Raw genomic sequence first — 22,813 nt, 5'->3', positions numbered from 1 at the left:
GAAAGTTCTCCTGCAACAGGGTGATCAAATTAAGATCCTACATCTGTATGTAGCTGCCCAGAGGATCCCAACACAGTATATTCTCTCCCACACCATAGCATTCCGCTGCTTTACATCACTGTACCTTGAGCTACAGGGAGTTACTGAAGTCCATAACTAGTACATTTTGGAGTAGTTCTGCCTCCCCATTCAACAGTGTATCTCCTTGGCAACCAGCAGTAAACAGCAGCACTGTTAGAGTAGTGCACTGATCACCCTTTATTTGATATTTGCATTGCCATGGAAATCAAAATGTTTAAAAGTCATAATCATTGCTTCGCCATTCCTATTCAGCTGCTAATGGTTAGCAACCTCGCCAGATGCTAATGTTATTTTATGGTTGCTGCTGAGCAAAGTACACAGTAAATTCAGTGAGCAGAGCAGACCTAGTGGCTTTGTTTAAGGAGCAGCAGAGCCAAATTACGGCCATGGAAGTTAATTAAGAGCTGATTCGCCGGTGTAATTACAACCGTGCCACCTCGGCTAAGTTCTTATAACAGTACAGTACTAGCTGCTTCAAGATGTGAACACTGCGGGGTGTGTGGTGATGTGGCGCCGAGCTGAAAGGCTGGCTATCTGAAATACCTCTACACTTGACCCCCCTCCCTCCTACAGAGCTTTGTTGATTGGACTCCTGGACTGGAGGTCATTAGCTATCCCATGTGTGGCCTCGACGGCGACGTCAACCAACTGATAAAAACAAGAGTCTTTACTAAATTTGGATACAGAATGGTCCCCCTACTTTTGCTGTCACAGGGTGCTCGGTGTCCTTGACATGATGGAATGCATTTTTGACATGGTGATATTACACAGCGGATAGACAGCCAACCCAAAGTTGCTGGGGTCTCACACTGCCTCTGTGGCTGACATCATTCACCACATCCACTAAGTGCTAAAATGTTGTAATGTATTGAATTATATAATGTAGATGGTTAATGCCCTGGTATCAATTATACAGTACAAGTGAGACTGACATTTTAATTAATTTATTATTTAACCAGGCAAGTCAGCTAAGAACAAATTCTTATTTACAATGACGTGCTAGGAACAGTGGGTTAACTGCCTTGTTCAGGGGCAGAGCGATAGATTTTTACCTTGTCAGCTCGGGGATTTGATCTAGCAACCTTTCAGTTACTGGCCCAACACGCTAACCACTAGGCTACCTGCCGCCCCACATTAATCAATATCTTATATAATTACTGCACGGTATAGTCTGCTGAGTTAAATTACACAATGTGTGTGACCTCTGTGTCAGCCTCTTTGTTAAGAGCTGTCAGGATTAGCAAACCATTTTCCCCACTTGTTGATAGGCATCATAAATATTGTTCCCCAGAAATAACAGGCCTAAAGACCAACCAAGTAAATATTGTGTCTGTTTCTCTAGCCCATGTCCTCTCATTCTCTCTATCTGGGTTGAACTCTACCCGTTTGTATACTGATAAGTATGTTTGTTTGAGGTGTGTGTCCCTGTGAATGTGGAACTGTACTGACCCGCTCTCCCCTCCTCTCCTCCCTTCCTGCTCTCTCTCCTCTCCTCTGTCTGTGTTTCAGGGCCTGGCTGGAGAGCTGAGATCAGGCCTGCCGATCACCCCGTGGCAAACATTGACTTTGACGTGGTGGTGGGGGCTGATGGGAGGAGAAATACCCTGGAAGGTGAGAACTCTGGAGGGATGGGAGGGTGACGGGTTGTATCCATGCAGAGTATATCTACATACCGTTAATGACCTGACCCCAGACATAGGATATGGTGATATGGTATTGTATATGATATCATGTGATGACATCCGTGGAATGGCTCTCTCTGAGATTGCTCAATATGTTTACTAAACACTACTTGCTCAAAAGCTAAATTTAGCTACAAGTTAAAATGCAGTTGGATATTATCTGGAGCGCCTTCAAACACCATTTCTATCTTGAAAAGTATGTTTACGTAGCTTTGTTGACAGTAGCTTGTTTCAAATAATATCCAGGACACCTTTCTCATATCATTATTTTGTCTGGATAGCAGCCTAACAACTGTAACTAAGAAACATACGATTGTTATTGGCTGCACAAAGCATCCATTTAAAAAAGCATAGTCTCATCCAAGAAAGTTAGGAAGGCATAAAATCAAGCTCGCCTCGGTAAAACGATACCCTATGTCATTAATCTCTCCTTCAAAGGGCAAGGTTACACATGAAATCACCATATCGTTGTAATAAAAAAGATCTGGGACCCTGTTTGTGTCGTCATCTGGATGCTGTTCAACAGTTGATGCATGCATGTAGGACTCTCCCTCACAGATGCCTGTCATCTCCTCACCAATCCACATCAGATGCTTATTCCTAAAAAGGGCATTTTCTGTCTCCAAACAATGAGGCGTTTAGGTCATCGTCTGATGACGAAAAGCCTGAGGCAAACTTTCTTTTTAGAAGTCCTTCTACTTTTGAACTGCCATGCAAGCCCTGTCTGAGAGGAGGGTTAAATATACCGCAATCTGTTCTGTACCCAGCTAATCGTCTGAGAGGAACACAGCTGCATTGGAAAGAGTGATGTGAGGGGGGGGGGAATGCCCCAGTGAATTAGCAGTGACCGTAATGGAACATTTCTGGCTCATATTAAAATGCTACCTCCTAGAAAAGCATCTCTCAGAAGCTCATACATTATTTTGTAGGAGGAAGAGAGGCTGAACACATTAGAACATTCATCTCCCTTTCCTTCCTGAGTCACAGGTCTAGAGGTAACGTTGATGTATTTTCCTTCGCTAAAGGGCTTTGGTACAGAACCCTCCTCTTCCCCAGGACAGTTATAAGCATACTAACATGTGGCCTGTGGGACATACATCCTGGAGTGACATATCCCGGGTATTGGCTGTGGTTGGTTGCCTTTTCCAGGCTTTAGGAGCTTCGGTAGAGCTTTGACACCACAAAGAGACTTCAGCATATTCTCTTTCACAAAGGCAAGGTTTTGCATGTCATTTAAAAAGTCAGACAGCTTTTTATAAAACTGTAACTGTGAGAATAGGAGCAACAGGAACCCAAGTGAATAGCAGTCTGGCATTAAAAGTCTGAGCCCATGCTTCAGTCTATTTTAAGGCTTGCCTGCAGTTATGTTTGGCCCTGGATAGGGCACAGAAAGTTAATATTAAATGAGCCTCTAAAATGTCTCCATTAAAAAAAAAAGAAATGCAGGATCAGTGAGAGGATAGCATTAAACTTCAACGCAAGAAGCATTTCCCCAATGTTTCTATCTGAAGAGGAACTGAATTCTGTTCCATTGTTGTTGATATCCGAAATAGCAGAAGTGTACGAAATTGCAGCCAAAGTAGTACATATTGTAAAATCTCACCGTGAAAAAATGAGACTGCACCTTCTCTTACGATAGTCCATTTCATGCAAGGAGTGACTGCACTCTACTCCACCTGAAGTTGTGAAAGTTAATCAACCTGGAAAACATATTTATTAGATCATAACATTTTAGTACTGACCCAACTCTCCTGCCGAGGCTTTTGTTCCCCTGGTGATATAAACAGTATCACCTCGGTAACAAGCCTCTCTGATCCTAAAATAACTGGCCTGTGATTACAGCTCAGTGCTAGATTTCCTCTGGATTAGTATGACTCCGCTGGCCTAGCCAGAGAATAGTAACATCCCATCTCTCTCTCTTTTCTCTATCCCTCTCTCTCTTTCTCTATCTCTCTCTCTTTCTCTCTCTCCCTCTTTCTCTCGCACTTAGGGTTCAAGAGGAAGGAGTTCCGTGGGAAGCTGGCTATCGCCATCACGGCCAACTTTGTCAACAGGAACACCACGGCCGAGGCCAAGGTGGAGGAGATCAGCGGTGTGGCCTTCATCTTTAACCAGAAGTTCTTCCTGGACCTCAAAGAGGAGACAGGTGGGCCTGAGATCCCCCACAGCCAATGATTCAGCCAGAGGAGCAGACTGCCCCTAGAATGCACTTAAATTCACACATTGTCAAACAACAGCAATCTTCAACCCTGTCATTATCATGGGGGGTTTTAACCTTCCTGTCTGTGTCTGTCATTTGTTGCAGGTATTGACCTGGAGAACATTGTGTACTACAAGGATAACACACACTACTTTGTCATGACAGCAAAGAAGCAGAGCCTACTGGACAAGGGTGTCATCATTCATGTGAGCAAACATTGTTTAGATCAGGGATCATCAACTAGATTCATCCTCGGGCCGATTTTTCCTGCTGTCTGAGGGTGTTGTATTCAGATGTGTATTCAGATGTGTGTGTGAGAAAGGAAGAGAAATAGAGATAGGGGGAGAGAGAAGGAGAGGTGAGGAGTTAATAGAGGAGGGTGCTGGGTCGGAGGAATCTCATCCTTGGTGGTCTGCCAGCTGAACAGCCCATGAGCCGGGTGGGCACCACAATGACATCCATGAAAGCTAAGTGTTATAAACATCCCTAAAGGAGCACATATTTCACTTGCTTATGAATCCCTCTCAGCGCTCATTCTCACTTCAAATTGCCAGGGTTCTGCATGAGTCATCCCATGAATTCATTCATAAAGACAATGTGGGACTTTGAGACTGGCGTCACAGTACAATTTAAAGAGCATCCATCTTTAATGGTCCTCTAATATACAAGGTGAATAACTGTTATTACACCTAGGGTATCAATGTTGCATCTCATTTTGTCTCTTTTACTTCATCCTTTTGGTCATGTTCTCTCATAAACACAATTCCCCTGACTTTGTCTCGTAGGACTACATAGACACAGAGATGCTGCTGAGCAGTGAGAATGTGAACCAGGAAGCTCTGCTGGGTTACGCCCGCGAAGCTGCTGACTTTGGCACCAACTACCAGCTTCCCACGCTGGACTTTGCCATAAATGCCTGTGGCCAGCCGGACGTGGCCATGTTTGACTTCACCAGCATGTATGCCTCGGAGAATGCAGCGCTGGTCAGAGAACGCTTCGGACATCAGCTACTGGTGGCACTGGTTGGGGACAGCTTGTTAGAGGTGAGGAGACTGTGACAACAGGGTTCAATCATGCTTTAAAATAGTTGGACATTAATACTGTATGTTCAGCAAAATGTACTGTTATGCTGATGTTATGTGTCTGTGTGTGCAGCCGTTCTGGCCAATGGGTACAGGGTGTGCGAGAGGCTTCCTGGCTGCTTTTGACTCAGCCTGGATGGTGAAAAGGTGGGCTGAGGGCAGGACCCCTCTGGAGGTGCTAGCTGAGAGGTCAGTGGTCAGTACACACACACACACACACACACACACACACACACACACACACACACACACACACACACACACACACACACACACACTAAATATATATATTTCTCCAGGGAGAGTCTTTACAGAATCCTGCCGCAGACAACCACTGAAAACATTGGCAAAAACTTTGAGCAGTACACCATTGACCCTGGGACTCGGTATCCCAACCTCATCTCCACCTGTGTCAGGCAAAACCAGGTACGAAGGCCGTTCTCAAGGATCACATTGCTTACTGCAGTATTCACTTTCTGCTGTCACCAATATCAGATTCACCCTTAATATTAACACAAGAAGGATGGACTGTGCTTGTCTTCTTATCTCTTATCTCTTCTTCTGCCTAAATCTCAGCTGTGTCTCTTTGTTATTTCTTCCAGGTGCGTCACCTGTACATCAATGGAGAGCTGCCAGTGAAGTCGTGCTCTCTGGAGCGTAATGGTACAATACGTCACCCTGTGAACCTGGCCAGACGAGGTGAGCCACACACGATACAAGAGAGGCCAGAGAGACTGTGGAGTTGGGAGGCTTTAGTACAGTGTTTGGATACCGCTGTCTAGTATGGACTTACCTCTGATCCAGTGCATGGCTCCAACCTACAGAACATGTTGTGATGTCTATTCAACTGGTTCAAGTAACTCATTTGAAAATGATGACGGATGAGTCCCTTGGGTTTCATGGGCCCAAATATCTGCAGCACTCATTCATTCAGTGGCTATTTACCCAAAAAGTAAGAGAAGATAAGCAATTCCACTCTAGTTCTATTGAGTTCTCTCCCGTTCCCTGTGCTCTGGGAGTGTTCTGAGACAGAGGCCCACAGAAGTCTTTAAGGTGAGGCAGACCTCTCTCGCTAACAGCAGTGTCAGACTGAGGACCGCATTAATCTCATGCTTAGGAAATAAGTCACCTTCTGAGGTTTGTTTTTTCAATGATCCCTGATGAGAGGGGGGTTTTGGTGAAGCCTCTGGACTGTGGACAGGGTCATATAGGGTGCAGACCCTCCCCCCTATATTCATCATTTAATTGGAGGCCAAAGCTGGTGGTTCTGTGTATTGTGAAAAGGAAAAACATGACTTGATACACTAGTAGTTAAACGCATCTGTGATATCTTTAGGATGATCTCAGATACCAGACCTAACAAAGTCTAGCTGGTTACGTTTCAAGATATTTTTGGCCCCATGGATCATGTTAAACATGAGTACGGTCTCCATCATCAGAAAATGTTTCTTCCATGTATACAGTATATCTTTAAGCACACCCTGGCCTCTACACAATGCACCAAACACAATGTTACACAACCATGGGTCCTATTACACAATGACAGACAGGTTCAACATGTCCTGACAGAGTCATATGCATACCTCAGCCCCTATTATAACTTACCTCTTATCAGTCTTACCTCTCATTAACGTCACCTGCTGTCACTCTCCCACATCTATGATCTCACTTCCTGTTAGCTCTGTGTTTGTGTTGCCGGGTGAGTGGGTGGGTGGCTGTTAGCTGGGTTGTGTTTAGTATTTTATTTATTTGGATCCCCATCAGCTTTCGCAGAAGCATCAGCTACTCTTCCTGGTGTCCACAAAAACACAACACATGACAAGTGACAAAACACTGATACACTGGTAGACAAGGACAGTCACACAAATGTAAAATAGGGCAATGGAAAACAAACATCTATGTTGTTCTTATTGGACCAACTTAGGTAGTGTCTCCCTTTTTCACGCCATTTTCACCCTACTGAACACCTTGTTCCTGTCTGTGTGTGTAGAGTCGGAGATCAGGCCGGGCAGGCTGCTGACGTGGTGTCAGAAACAGACCGAGGGCTACAGGAACGTGAGGGTGACAGACCTGACCACCTCGTGGCAGAGCGGCCTGGCTCTCTGTGCCCTCATCCACCGGTTCAGATCCCACCTCATGTATGTAGAGCAAAACACTGCAACACACAACTACCCTGTAAACCACCACAGTAAGACTGGCCTCATGTACCTTCCTGTGACTGTAAATAACCTCCATGTGTGAGACTTCTTTATGTCACACCCTGGCATGTAGCACTTCGTCATTGTAAGTCGATAGACTGGCTCCTCATAAAATGCCTCTATGGTATATTGTGTAATGGGGAATTTCTACATTAGGCTAACATTTACATCAAGACACCAGTAATAGCACAATTTCTTACACCCACACCGTAATATTGTCTCCTTCTGACGGTGTCTAATGTAAACTATGCCAGGCATGAAAGTATGTCAATGTATGTCCTGGTGTACTATCTTACACACAAGCCCCTGCCTCTCACTCACAGCCCATCTTTGTGTGAGAGTAAATTAAAGTGGTGGGTGTGAATGACTTTTGAGATTCATCGAAGAGCCTTTTTCCCGATGTCAGTTCTCTCTCTCTCTCTCTCTCTCTCTCTCTCTCTCTCTCTCTCTCTCTCTCTCTCTCTCTCTCTCTGTTACTGATAGGTGTGATGAAACAGAGCACACGGAAGACACAACTGCTTTTAGAGAAACCCTATAGTATGTGAAAGGGAGTTTGGAAAGCATAACTATGTATTACATGTCACACTCAGTATGTAGGGCAGTTTGTTATTTATGACTTCTTCTTTGTGGTAAAGGGAGGGCTACACTGCTAGTCTAGAACTGTTTCATAACTTCTATGTTGACACCAGCTTAGTCTTATAAAGCCTTCACCTAGTTACCCACACAACATTACAACAACATTGCGTGATATCATTTCAATCGGTTTCCCTCAGAGAGTTTGATTCGCTGAATGAGGAAGATTCGGCTAACAACCTCCAGCTGGCATGTGACCTGGCTGAGCGGGAGTTTGGCATCCGGCCCTTCACCACTGGGGTGGAGATGGCTGCTGGTCAGGAACCAGACAAGACCAGAATGGTCACCTACCTCTCCAAGTTCTACGAGCTGTTCCGTGGCACCCCCCTCCCCATCTCAGGTACGCCTCACACCCCTCACCCCATCCCCCAGCAGACACGTGTGTCCTGAAGCCCCAGACTTCAGATTTCACTCCTGCACACACACACACACACACACACACACACACACACACACACACACACACACACACACACACACACACACACACACACACACACACACACACACACACACACACACACACACACACACACACAGAGTAGCAGCCCTTTAAATCATCAGGTCTTTTTTTAAAGGCTCCTTCCCATGTCAGAGTTATTTTTAAATGCAGCAGAAGCATTTGGCTCTGAACACTTCATTAGGAGGAGCAGACAGGGTGGAGAGGCATATGGTCCTACTGCTCTGCCCTGGCCACTGGCAGGTGTATGCTCCCCCTGTAGACACACACACTCACACACACACATTCATGCTACACTTACATCACAAGACTGCCACCAGACTCTCATTATTATTGCTAAATACTGCACAATTTAAATACTAGCACCCCTATCCCCATTCCCCATAATGAGTGTAAATATTGGACTATAAATTGTGCCTTCCTGTATTATACTTATGGTAAAATATTCAACTGAGCCATTTACTTGATGTTCGTATTCTTATAATTTCTTATTTCTTATTGTTGTTGCATTGTCACGTAGGAACCTGCAAGTAAGCATTTATATGGACTGTGTATACCATGTGTAGCCCGTACATACGACTAATAACAAAACCTGAAACTTCACACTTTACCACCTCGTCATTATCACCGTCGAAGGCCCTACCACTCCACTGTGTCCACTGTATTAAAAGCCCAGCCTCTCACTTTTTCTGTTTTCACCAGAGCCATTTCTTTACATATCAAGCTGTCTTTGTCCTTAATGTAATTCATCCCTTTGCTTCTGGGCTGACCCTTGCTTTCTTTCAGATAAGTTATGTCTTTCTAGAGACACTTTTGCCGGTGTGTAAGAGGGTATGAGATTTCATCTAGCTTCCTTTGAAAGGAGCTCTGCGTTGCACAACCTTATCAGTCACATTGTCTGGCATGAGAGGAATGCACATCTGCCCAGCACAGTGCAGGTTACCTTACAGATAGTTTCTGAGTCTAGGGTGCCTGGAGAGAAAACACTATACCTTACTCCAGTTTCTGATCTGAGATGCCTAAGGTGAACAGAGCATATTCTTGCCACAGGGACATTAGTTGTACTAGCTTTATGGTCTCTGTGAGGTCACATGATATGCCTCTCTCCACAGCAAAGCTGGTTTCCCACATGATGGAATGAGGATGCACTATTTAGCAATAATTGTATACATTCTTATGATCTGAAGTGAAGTGTTCCCAGTATTGGTTTCCACAAAAAAAGCCCTTTATTTATTAGGTGGCATTTCTCAGGAAACGCAGATGGTCTTGCCCCATCTGGTTCTTTCCAACACAATAATATTAGGTTTCTTTTAGACATAATGTAAAAAAAAACATTGGCCATTGCTTTTATTTGGCATTCATGGCTGAGCTCCGTGGAATATATCATACCTTTTAATGCATTCGTGTTTCATTGCAGATTCTAGAGGGGCCGACGAAAACAGTGAAGACTATCCTTCAAAGGCAGTCAGAAGTATGAACAAAGTTCTGAACTTGGTACCAAGAAAAAGGGTACCAAAGGTAATCACACTCCTCTCTCAAAGGTGCCTGTCTGCCTTGATAACTACTGCAACTTGAGAGCCATTTCAGCCTCCCTGTGTTATCATTTCAAAAGTAATTTCATTTGAGGAAGTGGACGGTATTGGGGCCTTCCACAAGTTAAATGTATTCTTCTAGAGTTTTTTTGAGATGGGCTCTTTTTAATTAGTTAACTTTCATGTTGAATCTTTTTACCATTGAGTGCAGTCTGAAATATTTAGTCATATACTATGGCCTGTTTGTTTTCTTTCAGGATGAGAAGAAGCTAGAAGATACTGACCCAACGTACAAAAGGAGACGAAAAGTCTGCAGTTATTTGGAAGAGGTAGTTATTATCATCAACTACAATTTCATAATGACATTCTAAGCGCACCAACGTCAAATACGACAAAATACTATTTATTTTGGCCCTGATAGCTCAAGTCACTATTTCTCATGACAGGCAACCAACTTCTCCAGTCAGAGTGTGTCCTGTGTGGATGAGGGGAGGGGGGTTAAGGAGAACAAGGTCCGCTCCATGGCCAGCCAACTCCTGTCCAAGTTTGAGGAGAGCAACCCCAGCTTCACCCTCCGGAGACAGGTCAGAACCACCAAGATATGTCCTCCATTCCCCCTCCTCAGGACTTTGTCAGTTTTGGACAGTGTCCTCCATAGCTTATACAGTACTGTAGTATGGTATAGTACCTGGCATGTTTGTTCTCAGATGCCTTATACCACAGTGTGCTATAGAACAGAGGCGTCACTACAGACACCCTAGTTCGATTCCAGGCTGTATCACAACCGGCTGTGATTGGCCCAGCGTCGTCCGGGTTTGGCCGGTGCAGGCCGTCATTGTAAATAAGAATTTGTTCTTAACTGTTTTGGTGAGATACTTAACTTATCTTGCAAGTCACTTTCTCTCTTTTCTTCCTTTTCTGTCTTTCTACTAACCTTCTTCCTTGGCTTTGTTTCTGGCTGACAAACCCCATCAGTCTCAGTGTGATTGGGGTTCTGAGAGGGCCCCTCGGCCACGCTCCATGGACATGACTGAGACCCCACGCTTCACCAACCTCAGGCAGCAGACCCCACTCAACCCTCCCCCCAAGACACAGGTAGAGGACTGGAGCAGCCTGGTCAACATACTGTAATACACATGCATACCCATGCTGATACACTCTGCAGAACACACACTGTCACTCAGTTTTGGTATACACTCACTCACAAACCAGTCATCCTCTACCTGGAGTGAGAGTGTTTAATGCTCCCTGTGGGTTGGAAATGAAAAATAAGCCCCCCAGTGAAGTAGATTCACACGATAAAGAAAATCATGGGGCATAAATCTCCCTCCTATTCTCTCCAGCTGTTAAACTACTGGAGCCTGTTAGCTGCAATTGCTTCTTGTTTTTTCATCAAGCTTACCCTGAGTTGATGGAGAGCCATAGAACTGCAGCTCACATGTGCTGTGTGTTTCCAGTTTCCATCTGCAACCTGTGCCAAATATGCAGCTGAGTGCATCGCTCGGCCCCCACCACAGCCTCCTCCCAAACCCAAGCTCTCTCCCCAGCTCCAAGCCCAGCTTCAGTCTCAGTCTCAGCACCAGCCCCAACCCCAGTTCCAGCCCCAACCTAAGCTCCAACCCCCATCCATCCCAAATCCCATCCTCAGGAAGGTCAGACAGGCTGATCAGACATGTGCTCAGACGCAACCTCAGACGCTTCCTCAAAAGCCAGAGAGCACAGAGTACCCTGGCTACTCTCCCTCCTGCCACTCAGCAGTCCTAGCCATGTCTAGAATGCTCCAACGCCTTCAGGAAGTGGAGGAAAAGATCACCCAGGTGACCTATTCCCCTCTCATTTCCTTTCCTCTCCTTTCCTTTCCATCTGTCCGTTTCTCTTTGTCTGCTCTGTCTTTTTCTATTGTTATTGCCTCCTACTGTGTGATCATATAAGACATCCTTTTTAGGAAAAGGCTGAATATGAGTGTTGAGATAATCATCGTGATTATACATTTAGCATTGTATAGCACATAGTCGGCTGGTGAAGTCAACCCCTAATCATCCACGCTGACCACAATGGCAAGAACAGACCCACAGCCCTGGCAGAGACAAAGAGGCACAGAGGCTGCTGACTGGCAAGTTTAGCCAGTGCGCTGCCCTTGTAGCCTTGTTCTGTGCCAGTCCTGTGTGTCTGTCTGTCTCTGTTTGGGTCTCAGTCTGCTGTTCCAGGAGCACATGTCTAAGTGTGGAGTCATCTCTGCTGGTGTGTCAAATTAGTGTTAAAAAACTGCCACTCTACTCAACACAGCAACACTATTGTTCCCCACCACCCATTAAACAATGTGCCATCTAGCTCCTTCAGTGGGAAAGTAGGACCAAAGTCCACTTATCTTGCTTGATCATTACCTTTGACATTTTAGTAATTTGGCAGACGCTCTTATCCAGAGCGATTTACAATAATGAGTGCATAGATTTCATACTTTTATTTGTCTGTACATTATAACTGATTTGGGAGTTAATAATCCGCCTAATTCTGTTACTATTCAGACCCATTCATCAGACAGGGAGTATGTGGTACTGTGTTGCGGGTGCAGCTTTCTCTTTCTGATGCCTGTTCTTTGTCTCTGTGTCTCATGGTATGTGTCCTGCAGAAGAAAGCTCAGACCCAGAATGCTAGAGAGTTTCATAATAAAAGTATCAAGGAGAAAGCGGTCCACCTGAGAGCACTGTTCTCTGGGGATGTGACCTCTACGTCCCAGGTGACTATCTAACCCCTGAACTCTGACCCCTCACCTCTCCCGTCCTTCAGTGTGTTTGTCGTGTTGCACGCTCTAGTCTTGTTTGACATTACTGCTGCTGCACAGAGTTCATATAATCCTCCCTGTGTTGAAATTCAACATCCATCATCTCCAGAAACATTACCTTTTTGGCAATGTCTTCATCAGCTGCTCAGAGTCTGTAGCAACAGAACACAGCTAGCGCAGGTGATTTCAGGTTATTGTAGGACAGTGTTCTGTCAAACAGATGTCGGATCTTAATTTGAGACAGTTTGCTAAAACAGGAAAATAATCCTGCAGCAACAGGAAATTTGAATTATTATGTGGATTATAATTAATGGCCATTTTGTTTGTTTTTTGTGTTGATACATTTTTCTTTAGGGCAAAGAAAGTCTGACATTTTAAAGTAGGAATTACAAACTTTAGAAACATTTTTAAACCTTGAATACGCTACACGTTTGCATTTCCTGCTGTGCAGGAATATTCTCAGCAACAAAATAGTGATCAAATTAAGATCCTACATCTGTAATTTAAATCGCCTTCACTGTCAGTCAATATATGACTGTTTACGTTGTGGGTTTCAACAAGGCTTTTTTAAAACAATATAACACCCTGTGAAAACACATCAGGCAGTTCGTTGTTTAAAGCAGTAATCATCGTGATTCTATATTCCCACTGAGACAGACCTGCAGAAGAGAGCTCAGGCTGAAAACTAGGTATCCTCCTCTCTCAGCTCTGTCTGTGATGGTAATTCGCCTACTCTGTGCTCAGAGACTCAGAGGGTTTCAGCATGGACACTGTTGAAAGGTTGCACTGGGTTCTCTGTGCTTCACTGGAAGAGGCTGCAGTCATCAAACAAGGTGTTTAGTGCCAGAGTAGTCATCATACTGCAATTTCCATTACAGGAAAAGGTATTTTATCATCAAAAAAGAAACTGCTCACCTTCTTTAAATGAGTTTCCATCTCAGTGGAAACCAGGGTAAGCTGTTGTGTTGAGGCTCAGCAGGTTGGGGTTTAGTTAATACTATGATAGGAGAGTGCCACGAAATACTTTTGCTTAAAGCCTATCCCCCTGTGCACGCCAGTTCTCATTGTAACTTATATCTAATTATTAACACTCAAAGTTCTCCTTTAACAATCCTCTCCCTCTCTTTTAATTTGCAAATCTCCCCTGTCCCATTCCTCACCTAGCTTGATTCTGATAAACAGGCCATTCCCTCAGAGTCTGATCCCATCCTCCCTAACCCCAGTCCAGAAGTTACCTCATTATACCTTTACCCAGAAATCACCGTTTCTACCTTCTCACCTCCTCATCCCTATTCCTCATTCTCATCCTGTCTGCCCCAACCTGAGGTAAAAAAGAACCACATCCATGTCTGTCTCACTGTCTTGTATGTGTTCCTATCACTGTGTGTCATGCTACAACCTTTGATCATTTAACATTTATCATGGCGAAATACACGTTTTATCTAAATCCGTCTGAATTTCCATTTCAATGGAATGCAGTGTCATGGAATACCAGGCATTTTAGGCTTGAGGCCCAACCCACTAAGCATGCAAACTCTAATTTAACTCCCATCTGAGGCTCATAATATCTTCCTCTCTTTGACTTTCCCATTCCCACACTAGTCTGGATCTGCTAGACAGAGTCAGACCATTCCCTCACCTTACATCCTCCCTGCTCCCCATCCTAAAATCTCTTCATCAGTACTTTGTCCAGAAATCACCCTTTCTACATTTTCGCCCCCTCATACATATTCTCCATCGTCCTCCTCTTCCTGTCTACTTCAACATCAGGTATAAATAACCACATCCATGTCTGTGTTTCAGCATGTCAAATCAAATCAAATTATATTTTTCACATGCGCCGAATACAACAGGTGTAGTGCTTGCTGTGCTTGCTGTGTCCCTATCGTTGTGTGCTATGCTAAAACCTCTGTGATCATTCAATATTCATCCTGCAGAGATATTGCACATCTTTAATCTGTAGCACTATAACTGAGTTGGCATCGAAATGGAATGTAGTGTTCTTGAGTTGAGACTAAGCAGATTGGGGCTTGGTCAATAGGACGGTAGAGTGCCATGGAATGCCAGGTGCTGTAGCCCATCAAACTGAGCATGCCAACTATCATTTAACCTATCTGATTCTCAGTCTCTCTTTTAACAATCCTCTCCCTCTTTGACTTTCCATTCCTCTGTTTCCCATTCCCACCCTAGTCTGGATCTGCTGAACAGACCATTCCCTCTCCTCCCATCCTCCCTGCTCCCACTCCTAAAGTCACTTCCCTCCTTTGTCCAGAAATCACCCTTTCTACCTTCTCACTCCCTCAAACCGTGTCTTCATCCTCATCCATTCTACTCCAACTCAAGGTGAAAACAAGCACATCCATTTCTCACCATCTGTCTGTCATCATGAAACCCATATCCCCTAATGTCAGAGCAGACATGATGCTATTATTTTGATGCACTAATCTATCCCTTATCTGTCACTGAACTGTTAAACTAAGTTTTCTTCTCTGTTTCCTCTAATTCCTTCCTTCTTCATGGAAAACCAAAGACCAGTCAATCTGGGGCACTAGATATGCAGCTTTGTAAGAAAGAAATGCAAAGAGATCCCTTGAATGAGTCACATGTGGTGAGTGACTCTTGTGTGCCTCCAAACCATAGCACTATTTATGGCCACATCATTTCTATATGCAGAGCCTGCTGCCTCTCAGAGAAACACAAAATGCAGTGCTGTCTGTTTGATTTTAAACATTATGTAATCTGGTAAATTGTATATATTTTAGAAGTATATATTTGTTTAACTTCAAATCTAATTTGCCTGTAAATTACAGTTGTAGTTATTAACATCACAGTCATGTTGCTGTTTCAGTGTCACAGCAGTGGCTCCACATATATATCCCAACAACAACGCACTGCAATACTACAACCAAAGCCAGAACCTGGTTTTAATAACGTCAAACAGGTATTTTGCCCCCAGCGCCACATGCCTGCTAAAGTAACTTGTACTATCCTCTAAATCACAAAGGACACGTGTAGACACAAAGGTCTTGCATGCAAGAAGCATTTGAGATGTTTTTTTTAGCTATCCTGGGGCCTCTCATGCAATGGTTGAATATATTTTTGTGGTGCTGCACTTTGTGGGTTAGACTGCCCCTCCCTGTCCACAGATTTCTGATCATTTTGAGCCAGCGCCGTGCAGTCAGTGCAATCTGAAGCATCCAGACAGGCCCACCAGCTAACCATAATGAGAAAACATTCCCTCCTCTTCTGTGGCCATACTTTTGAGCTGAGACTCTTATTTTGATGAAAGAACTTTACTAATTTCCCCAACAGTGGCCTTAGTCAGAGAACAAAGTAATCAAATCTCTATCTATCTATCTATCTATCTATCTATCTATCTATCTATCTATCTATCTATCTATCTATCTATCTATCTATCTATCTATCTACAGTGCCTTGCGAAAGTATTCGGCCCCCTTGAACTTTGCGACCTTTTGCCACATTTCAGGCTTCAAACATAAAGATATAAAACTGTATTTTTTTTGTGAAGAATCAACAACAAGTGGGACACAATCATGAAGTGGAACGACATTTATTGGATATTTCAAACTTTTTTAACAAATCAAAAACTGAAAAATTGGGCGTGCAAAATTATTCAGCCCCTTTACTTTCAGTGCAGCAAACTCTCTCCAGAAGTTCAGTGAGGATCTCTGAATGATCCAATGTTGACCTAAATGACTAATGATGATAAATACAATCCACCTGTGTGTAATCAAGTCTCCGTATAAATGCACCTGCACTGTGATAGTCTCAGAGGTCCGTTAAAAGCGCAGAGAGCATCATGAAGAACAAGGAACACACCAGGCAGGTCCGAGATACTGTTGTGAAGAAGTTTAAAGACGGATTTGGATACAAAAAGATTTCCCAAGCTTTAAACATCCCAAGGAGCACTGCGCAAGCGATAATATTGAAATGGAAGGAGTATCAGACCACTGCAAATCTACCAAGACCTGGCCGTCCCTCTAAACTTTCAGCTCATACAAGGAGAAGACTGATCAGAGATGCAGCCAAGAGGCCCATGATCACTCTGGATGAACTGCAGAGATCTACAGCTGAGGTGGGAGACTCTGTCCATAGGACAACAATCAGTCGTATATTGCACAAATCTGGCCTTTATGGAAGAGTGGCAAGAAGAAAGCCATTTCTTAAAGATATCCATAAAAAGTGTTGTTTAAAGTTTGCCACAAGCCACCTGGGAGACACACCAAACATGTGGAAGAAGGTGCTCTGGTCAGATGAAACCAAAATTGAACTTTTTGGCAACAATGCAAAACGTTATGTTTGGCGTAAAAGCAACACAGCTGAACACACCATCCCCACTGTCAAACATGGTGGTGGCAGCATCATGGTTTGGGCCTGCTTTTCTTCAGCAGGCACAGGGAAGATGGTTAAAATTGATGGGAAGATGGATGGAGCCAAATACAGGACCATTCTGGAAGAAAACCTGATGGAGTCTGCAAAAGACCTGAGACTGGGACGGAGATTTGTCTTCCAACAAGACAATGATCCAAAACATAAAGCAAAATCTACAATGGAATGGTTCAAAAATAAACATATCCAGGTGTTAGAATGGCCAAGTCAAAGTCCAGACCTGAATCCAATCGAGAATCTGTGGAAAGAACTGAAAACTGCTGTTCACAAATGCTCTCCATCCAACCTCACTGAGCTCGAGCTGTTTTGCATGGAGGAATGGGAAAAAATTTCAGTTTCTCGATGTGCAAAACTGATAGAGACATACCCCAAGCGACTTACAGCTGTAATCGCAGCAAAAGGTGGCGCTACAAAGTATTAACTTAAGGGGGCTGAATAATTTTGCACGCCCGATTTGTTAAAAAAGTCTATCTATCTATCCTGGTCTGGTCTGGTCTGGTCTGGTCTGGTCTGGTCTGGTCTGTGAGTGATGTGGACTATCACTTTTGCTTTCATCATTCTGACCTTTATTCTTACTCTCTTTCTCCCTTCCTACCTCTCGTCCTCCCTGTCTTCCTCCTGTCTTTTCCTCCTTGCTGCATGTCAGAGGACGGTGGGGAAGGTGTCTCTGGCTATAGCAGCCAGGGCTGAGACGCTGGTCACCCTCTATGAGACTGACCACAGGCCTAAAGCCTCCTCCCCCTGTTCACCCCCAGCCTCTGCGCCTCTGTCTCCGGTAAGCATGTCTGGCTGAGCATGCAGCCTCTCAGACTGTACCAGCCTTGAACAACAGCCCTTATCTAGGTGAAGAACATAGACTATGTCCCAGGCCCTGGCTCTGAGTCAGATGAAGTGGGATTGTGTAAAATAAGGATTGGGATGATTATTCTTTGCAGGACTCTATGACTCTTTATGCTTTGTGAACTAAAGGCCAAACTCGGGCCATAAGGCCTTTTAGGGTCAAAGTTGTGGAATCTGACACAAGTGCATCACTCCCTTATTATCGTCATTTACTGGGCTGACAGCGTTTGTAGCACTGTCTGCCTCTCTGTTCTGTTTCCCAGGGTTCCTTGCGGAGGGAGTTCCCCGGGTCTGGTGACCAGTGTCACTCCTGTCAGAAGCGTGTGTACGTGGTGGAAAGGATCAGTGCTGAGGGACTTTATTTCCACAGGGAATGCTTTCGCTGTGACACCTGTGGCTCCATCCTGCGCCAGGGAGGCCATGCCTTCGACTCTGAGCAGGGTATGTGTTTCCCAACACTAAGGTATAGATGTTTGCTTGCTGTCAATCAATCAATCTATCAAATCAGCAGTTGTGACAAAGTGCTATACAGATACCAAGCCTAAAACCCTAAAGAGCAAGCCATGCAGATGTAGCGGCACGGTGGCTAGGAAAAACTCCCTAGAAAGGCAGGAGCCTAGGAAGAAACCTAGAGAGGAACCAGACTCTGAGGGGTGGCCAGTCCTCTTTTGTCTGTGCCGGGTAGAGATAATTAACTGTTTATGTGCCAATTTTTCTAAATCCTCATTTGATCATGTTCAATTAGGCAAGTTGTACTGCAAGCTGCACTTCACACAACGTAAAAATGGAATGAACCATCGGAGGACATTCAATTCACATCTGGTAATTGTTCTGGATCATTCAATCAGCCACTTGCCATTGTCATTTTGATGTTAATTTGTGGGACATCTTTGTGACTAAATGGGTCTTTCCCTCAGGGAGCCGGGGTTCAGGAGGGATCAGGGACACAGACTCCTGACTGTGACACAACAGAAGGACGGCAGAGCCAGTCACCAGGTACCATCAGCTCCCGCCTGAGGAAGTGCCTGAGCTGGCCCCTGAGTGTGACCCGGGCTGTGTGTGACTCCCCCCGCCTCCTGTCTCGCTGGGTGCATGGTACGGCCCATGCTGTGGGCCTCCACTTTAGAGCCAATGTGCAGGACTATGTCTTCCTGTATGAGCTGCTGAGCCTGGGAGTGCCACTGCTGTTCATGCTCCAGGAGGTGCTGCTGCAGATGTACTCTGAAACCGGGCCTGTCTCCCAGTCCATCCAGCCCCTACTGCTGTGGCTGGAGGAACACCTAGGCCATAGGCTCATGTAGAGGCCCACCAGGGAAGGAAGCCTAATCCTAACCCTAACCCTAACCCTATCCCTATCCTAACCTTCATGCAATAGGGTCTGAAGCCTGGCCGAACATTAACTGGCGTATCTTGCATTTGTGCCATGTCATATGGTGGCAAGTACCGTTTGACCATGTGTACAAGCACCTTGTTAATATTTTCTCACAGAATATGTAGCTGTCAGTGCATTAGATCTAGTCCTACACCAACCAAAGAACAAGTAACATTTCCCAAGTGGTAGCTTGGTTTGTGATACGTGCGATGTTTCATGAACATTACATTTTTCTTTATGATGAGGGGTAATGTGCTGTACATGGTTTCATGGTGGTATAAATCATTCACGGTATGTGGTTGATATGACTGCTGAAATCATCCAATCTATATTGCTCTAGAGTTGAGTCTTTCAACAACTGGCTGTCAAAGTCGAGCCAGTTTTTACATGGCTTAACTCAGGTTATGACAGATTTTTTTGTGTGGAAAAGGTAATCTAAATGAAAAGACTGACTTGAAGCACTTTAACTTGGGGAGCTGCCTTGACCTGGGGCTGATGCCTGATGAATGGTGTGGTAGTTAATGGCTGCCTAATGGCTGTCCAGGCCTTGGATAATGACTAGTGCTGATGCTGCACGTTTACTAAACCCTGCTGAACTCACAGGTCAGGGTCGGGGTCTGGGTCGGGGGCCAACGTGGATCTGTGCTCGACAAGGTCATCTTTTTTTCAATTTCAATATTGTTTGACACAAATTAAAATGTTTATGTTTTTATTGTAAGATCTCGTATGACACCGTGACCATAGTGTACTTTCGCAACACATTATGATAACTTTTATTGCTTTATTTTATGGCCCAGTGCCTCCAGTATTTTTGTGCATTGTCCGTTGTACTTAAAAAGGGGAAAAGGTTTCATGGACATGGGCTTTGGTTTACTACAGTTCATGGACTGTTTAATGCTTACTCATTGCTGCCACCTGTTGGTGAAACAGATGCAAGGCCAAATTCAATTTACTGTATGAAAAGGTGGAATAAGAGACAATCTTCTAAAGAGTTGTTGTATGCTTGTAATAGAGGAGGTTTTTCTTCATTTTTATTATTTGTACAGGTCTATTTCACTTCAATATGTTTTTCAGAATGTTAAGAATATTGCTGAATTGAATTGTTCAGAAGGACTGAATCAGACATGATAACACAGGCTTTGTTTGAATGCTGTGGTGTGTTTGTGCTTGCCACTCATCTCACTGTTAATAACCATGTCAAGTATGATAGCAGGATCTCAGCTTTATTACCAATACAAATTCCAAAGATACAGTTGGTGCACTTTAAAAATGACAAGTGTTTTCAGCCCTAACCAGAAGTTACATCATTCATGCAGTACACTGTACAGTGCTAAATGGCATGTTGTTGAATAGCACAATCTCATGTTATCTAACAATTACAAAGTTTCTATGCATTGTTACTGGATTTGATCCTCCCTCTGATTTTTCTCTATATTCTAACCTACTATATTTCCTTCCTTTCATTTCTATTCTTGTTCACTTGGAAGTCTATTTTCAACTTTCTGATGATGGGCCTCCTGATTGGTTAGGAGACATGCCATTCTGAAGGTGATCACCTGCATGGTCACATGGTTTTGTGAACAATGTTTTGGAGTGGATGCTTTGTTAGATTAGTCCAAATACTGTCAGCATTTCCACACACAAGTAAAAAATGCTTCTAACCCCTGTGTTTGAGCTACCGACAGCAGTTTTTAGCATAGGATTTTTCAATTTCGTCTGCATCCGCCAATATTAGATCCCAAAAACGATTCTTCTCACAAAAATGTCTAATCTACAAACTATTATGACCGTACTCTGAAAGGCTGAGATTCTCACAAACACGTAAATGTAACTGGTCTGCTCTATGACGCTCATAAGCCAATCAAGAGTTGTTAGGAGGTAAGAAGTTCTTCTTAGTAGATCATAGGAAATCTCAGGACATAGTGTCTATAAACTCACATAGTTGCTGTCACAAACTCCATACTCCACACAGTTGTCACTGACTAGTTGGATATTAATTTCCCACTAAGCAAACCATTTTTGAATTTACAATTGTAATTATTATATACTAATTTTTAATCAGCTTTTCTGGGGGCTGGACCTTGTTTTTTTTAATAGACATTTGTCAATAAAACTCATGAATGCAACTGTTTATGTCAAATGTTATGTTCTACTTGTAGCCCTGGTTGTCCTGAAAATAAAATGGTAAAACAGGTCAATGTGAGGCTAAATATGTGGGATTCCCTGGAACCTATGAATTTATTAAACTACTAATGTCTGTGTCCAGCACCCCCAGCAGAACCATAACTACAGCACACACTTGTTATAGGTTGAAACACATCATAATACCATGATGTTCAAAGTCACACCTTCTAAGAGACTGTCTTTTCAGTGTCTGCATGCATAACACGGAACCTGTGGTGTTTGGACTGCATTGGTCTTCCCGAGTGCAGGTTGAACGATTGACAGACAGCTTTCTGTCATGTAAAGGCATGCCACTTTTTCTCCCATCTTTTGCCATCTTTCTTTCTCTCTTCCAGACGCTGTCACCCAGGATAACTTTTTCTTGACCCACACAAACAAAGGGAACGAATCTCCCAACAGGTTCATAGCTCATGTTGTCTTAAATGAATACATTGAACAATGTTTTATGGGACTTCAAATGCAGCCTGCTTTTCTCATGGAGATTCTGTGTTGCTTTATGTATGACCTAAAGCAACAAATGTAAATAAAGTGATTTGTCATCTTGATCCAGTTTACTGTCATTCTTTCATAATATCACAATGTTGTTCTCCCCATGGGTTGATATGGCACATAGAATAGTACAGATAGGGGTAACACGTTTAAGTCGAGCCGTTCAGCATCACATAGTATACAGGCTCAGTACTCAAAGTAAATCCTAAACATGAACTCCTTTTACAGAGCATGTCCTATATTTAGTCTACTTACCATGTCTAGTCTCCTAAATTAAAATGTGTGATTGGATGGGTTAAGTTCCTCTGTCCCAGGCGGACATGTTCCTGGAGCTCTTTCTGTATCCGTGAGAGCCAGAAAGGATTCTTTGGTGATGAGGTCAAAGGGGACATGTCAAACCATACAACTCTCTCCCCAGCCAGTCCACTGTAGTCCTGCCAGATATGGTTCATGGTTCTCACAGGAGGGAGTCAGTTCTCTTTCCCCATATGCTCCATCAGTGTCTTGTGTCTTGTTCAACAGCCATGAAATCATCTCTCATCATACCTGATTAAGATGTTTTATTGTCACATACAGTACACAGGATAGGTGCAGTGAAATGTGTTGTGTTACAGGGTCAGTCATAGTAGTACAGCAACCCTGGAGAAAATTAGGGTTAAGTGCCTTGCTCAAGGGCACCGACAGACTTTTCGGCTTGTCGGCTCGGGTATACGAACCAGAGACTTTCGCTTACTGTCCCAATGCTCTAACCTCTACGCTACATGCCACCCCACACCACTAGAATAACTTTTTTTTTTAAAGCACATACTTTAGAATTTGAAGTGTTTTAAAAAAATGGTGTGTACTGTTTTATAAAGAATACAATTAT

The 22,813-nt window shown here is 43.8% G+C and overlaps 1 protein-coding gene across 42 annotated transcripts in view; it reads left to right on the top strand.

Moving 5' to 3' along the window:
- The window catches only part of mical2a (microtubule associated monooxygenase, calponin and LIM domain containing 2a), a 47,376-nt gene extending 25,375 nt beyond the window's left edge, over positions 1-22,001 (top strand). Inside the window, exons 5-28 of one of the 42 annotated variants that reach the window (XR_016496810.1) lie at positions 1,591-1,692; positions 3,754-3,909; positions 4,069-4,169; positions 4,749-5,006; positions 5,119-5,234; positions 5,345-5,471; positions 5,648-5,744; positions 7,036-7,183; positions 8,017-8,216; positions 9,754-9,854; positions 10,126-10,197; positions 10,315-10,452; positions 10,844-10,963; positions 11,326-11,685; positions 12,498-12,605; positions 14,923-14,993; positions 15,181-15,258; positions 15,499-15,591; positions 17,707-17,835; positions 18,164-18,341; positions 18,646-18,722; positions 18,818-18,896; positions 20,760-20,820; positions 21,792-22,001. Coding sequence is in view for 39 of the 42 variants with exons in the window: in XM_090238596.1 (XP_090094722.1) it covers positions 1,591-1,692; positions 3,754-3,909; positions 4,069-4,169; positions 4,749-5,006; positions 5,119-5,234; positions 5,345-5,471; positions 5,648-5,744; positions 7,036-7,183; positions 8,017-8,216; positions 9,754-9,854; positions 10,126-10,197; positions 10,315-10,452; positions 10,844-10,963; positions 11,326-11,685; positions 12,498-12,605; positions 13,815-13,976; positions 14,253-14,420; positions 14,841-14,993; positions 15,181-15,258; positions 15,499-15,591; positions 17,707-17,835; positions 18,164-18,341; positions 18,646-18,722; positions 18,818-19,201 (3,626 nt within the window). In the remaining 3 variants the exon portion in view is untranslated. Of the gene's footprint in view, positions 1-1,590; positions 1,693-3,753; positions 3,910-4,068; positions 4,633-4,748; positions 5,007-5,118; positions 5,235-5,344; positions 5,472-5,647; positions 5,745-7,035; positions 7,184-8,016; positions 8,217-9,753; positions 9,855-10,125; positions 10,198-10,314; positions 10,453-10,843; positions 10,964-11,325; positions 11,686-12,497; positions 12,745-13,814; positions 13,977-14,252; positions 14,421-14,840; positions 14,994-15,180; positions 15,259-15,498; positions 15,592-17,706; positions 17,836-18,163; positions 18,342-18,645; positions 18,723-18,817; positions 20,200-20,759 lie in introns of those variants that run through there. The other 41 variants (XM_021607309.3, XM_090238587.1, XM_090238596.1 and 38 more) reach the window with 41 other exon arrangements.
- Positions 22,002-22,813: the final 812 nt, after the last annotated feature.

This window comes from Oncorhynchus mykiss, chromosome 6 (genome assembly GCF_057628025.1).
Source record: "Oncorhynchus mykiss isolate SJ-2025 chromosome 6, ASM5762802v1, whole genome shotgun sequence".
NCBI classification, from domain to species: Eukaryota; Metazoa; Chordata; class Actinopteri; order Salmoniformes; family Salmonidae; genus Oncorhynchus; species Oncorhynchus mykiss.
The sequence above is the reverse complement of the archived record's forward strand: the minus strand, read 5'-3'. Positions and strand labels throughout refer to the sequence as shown.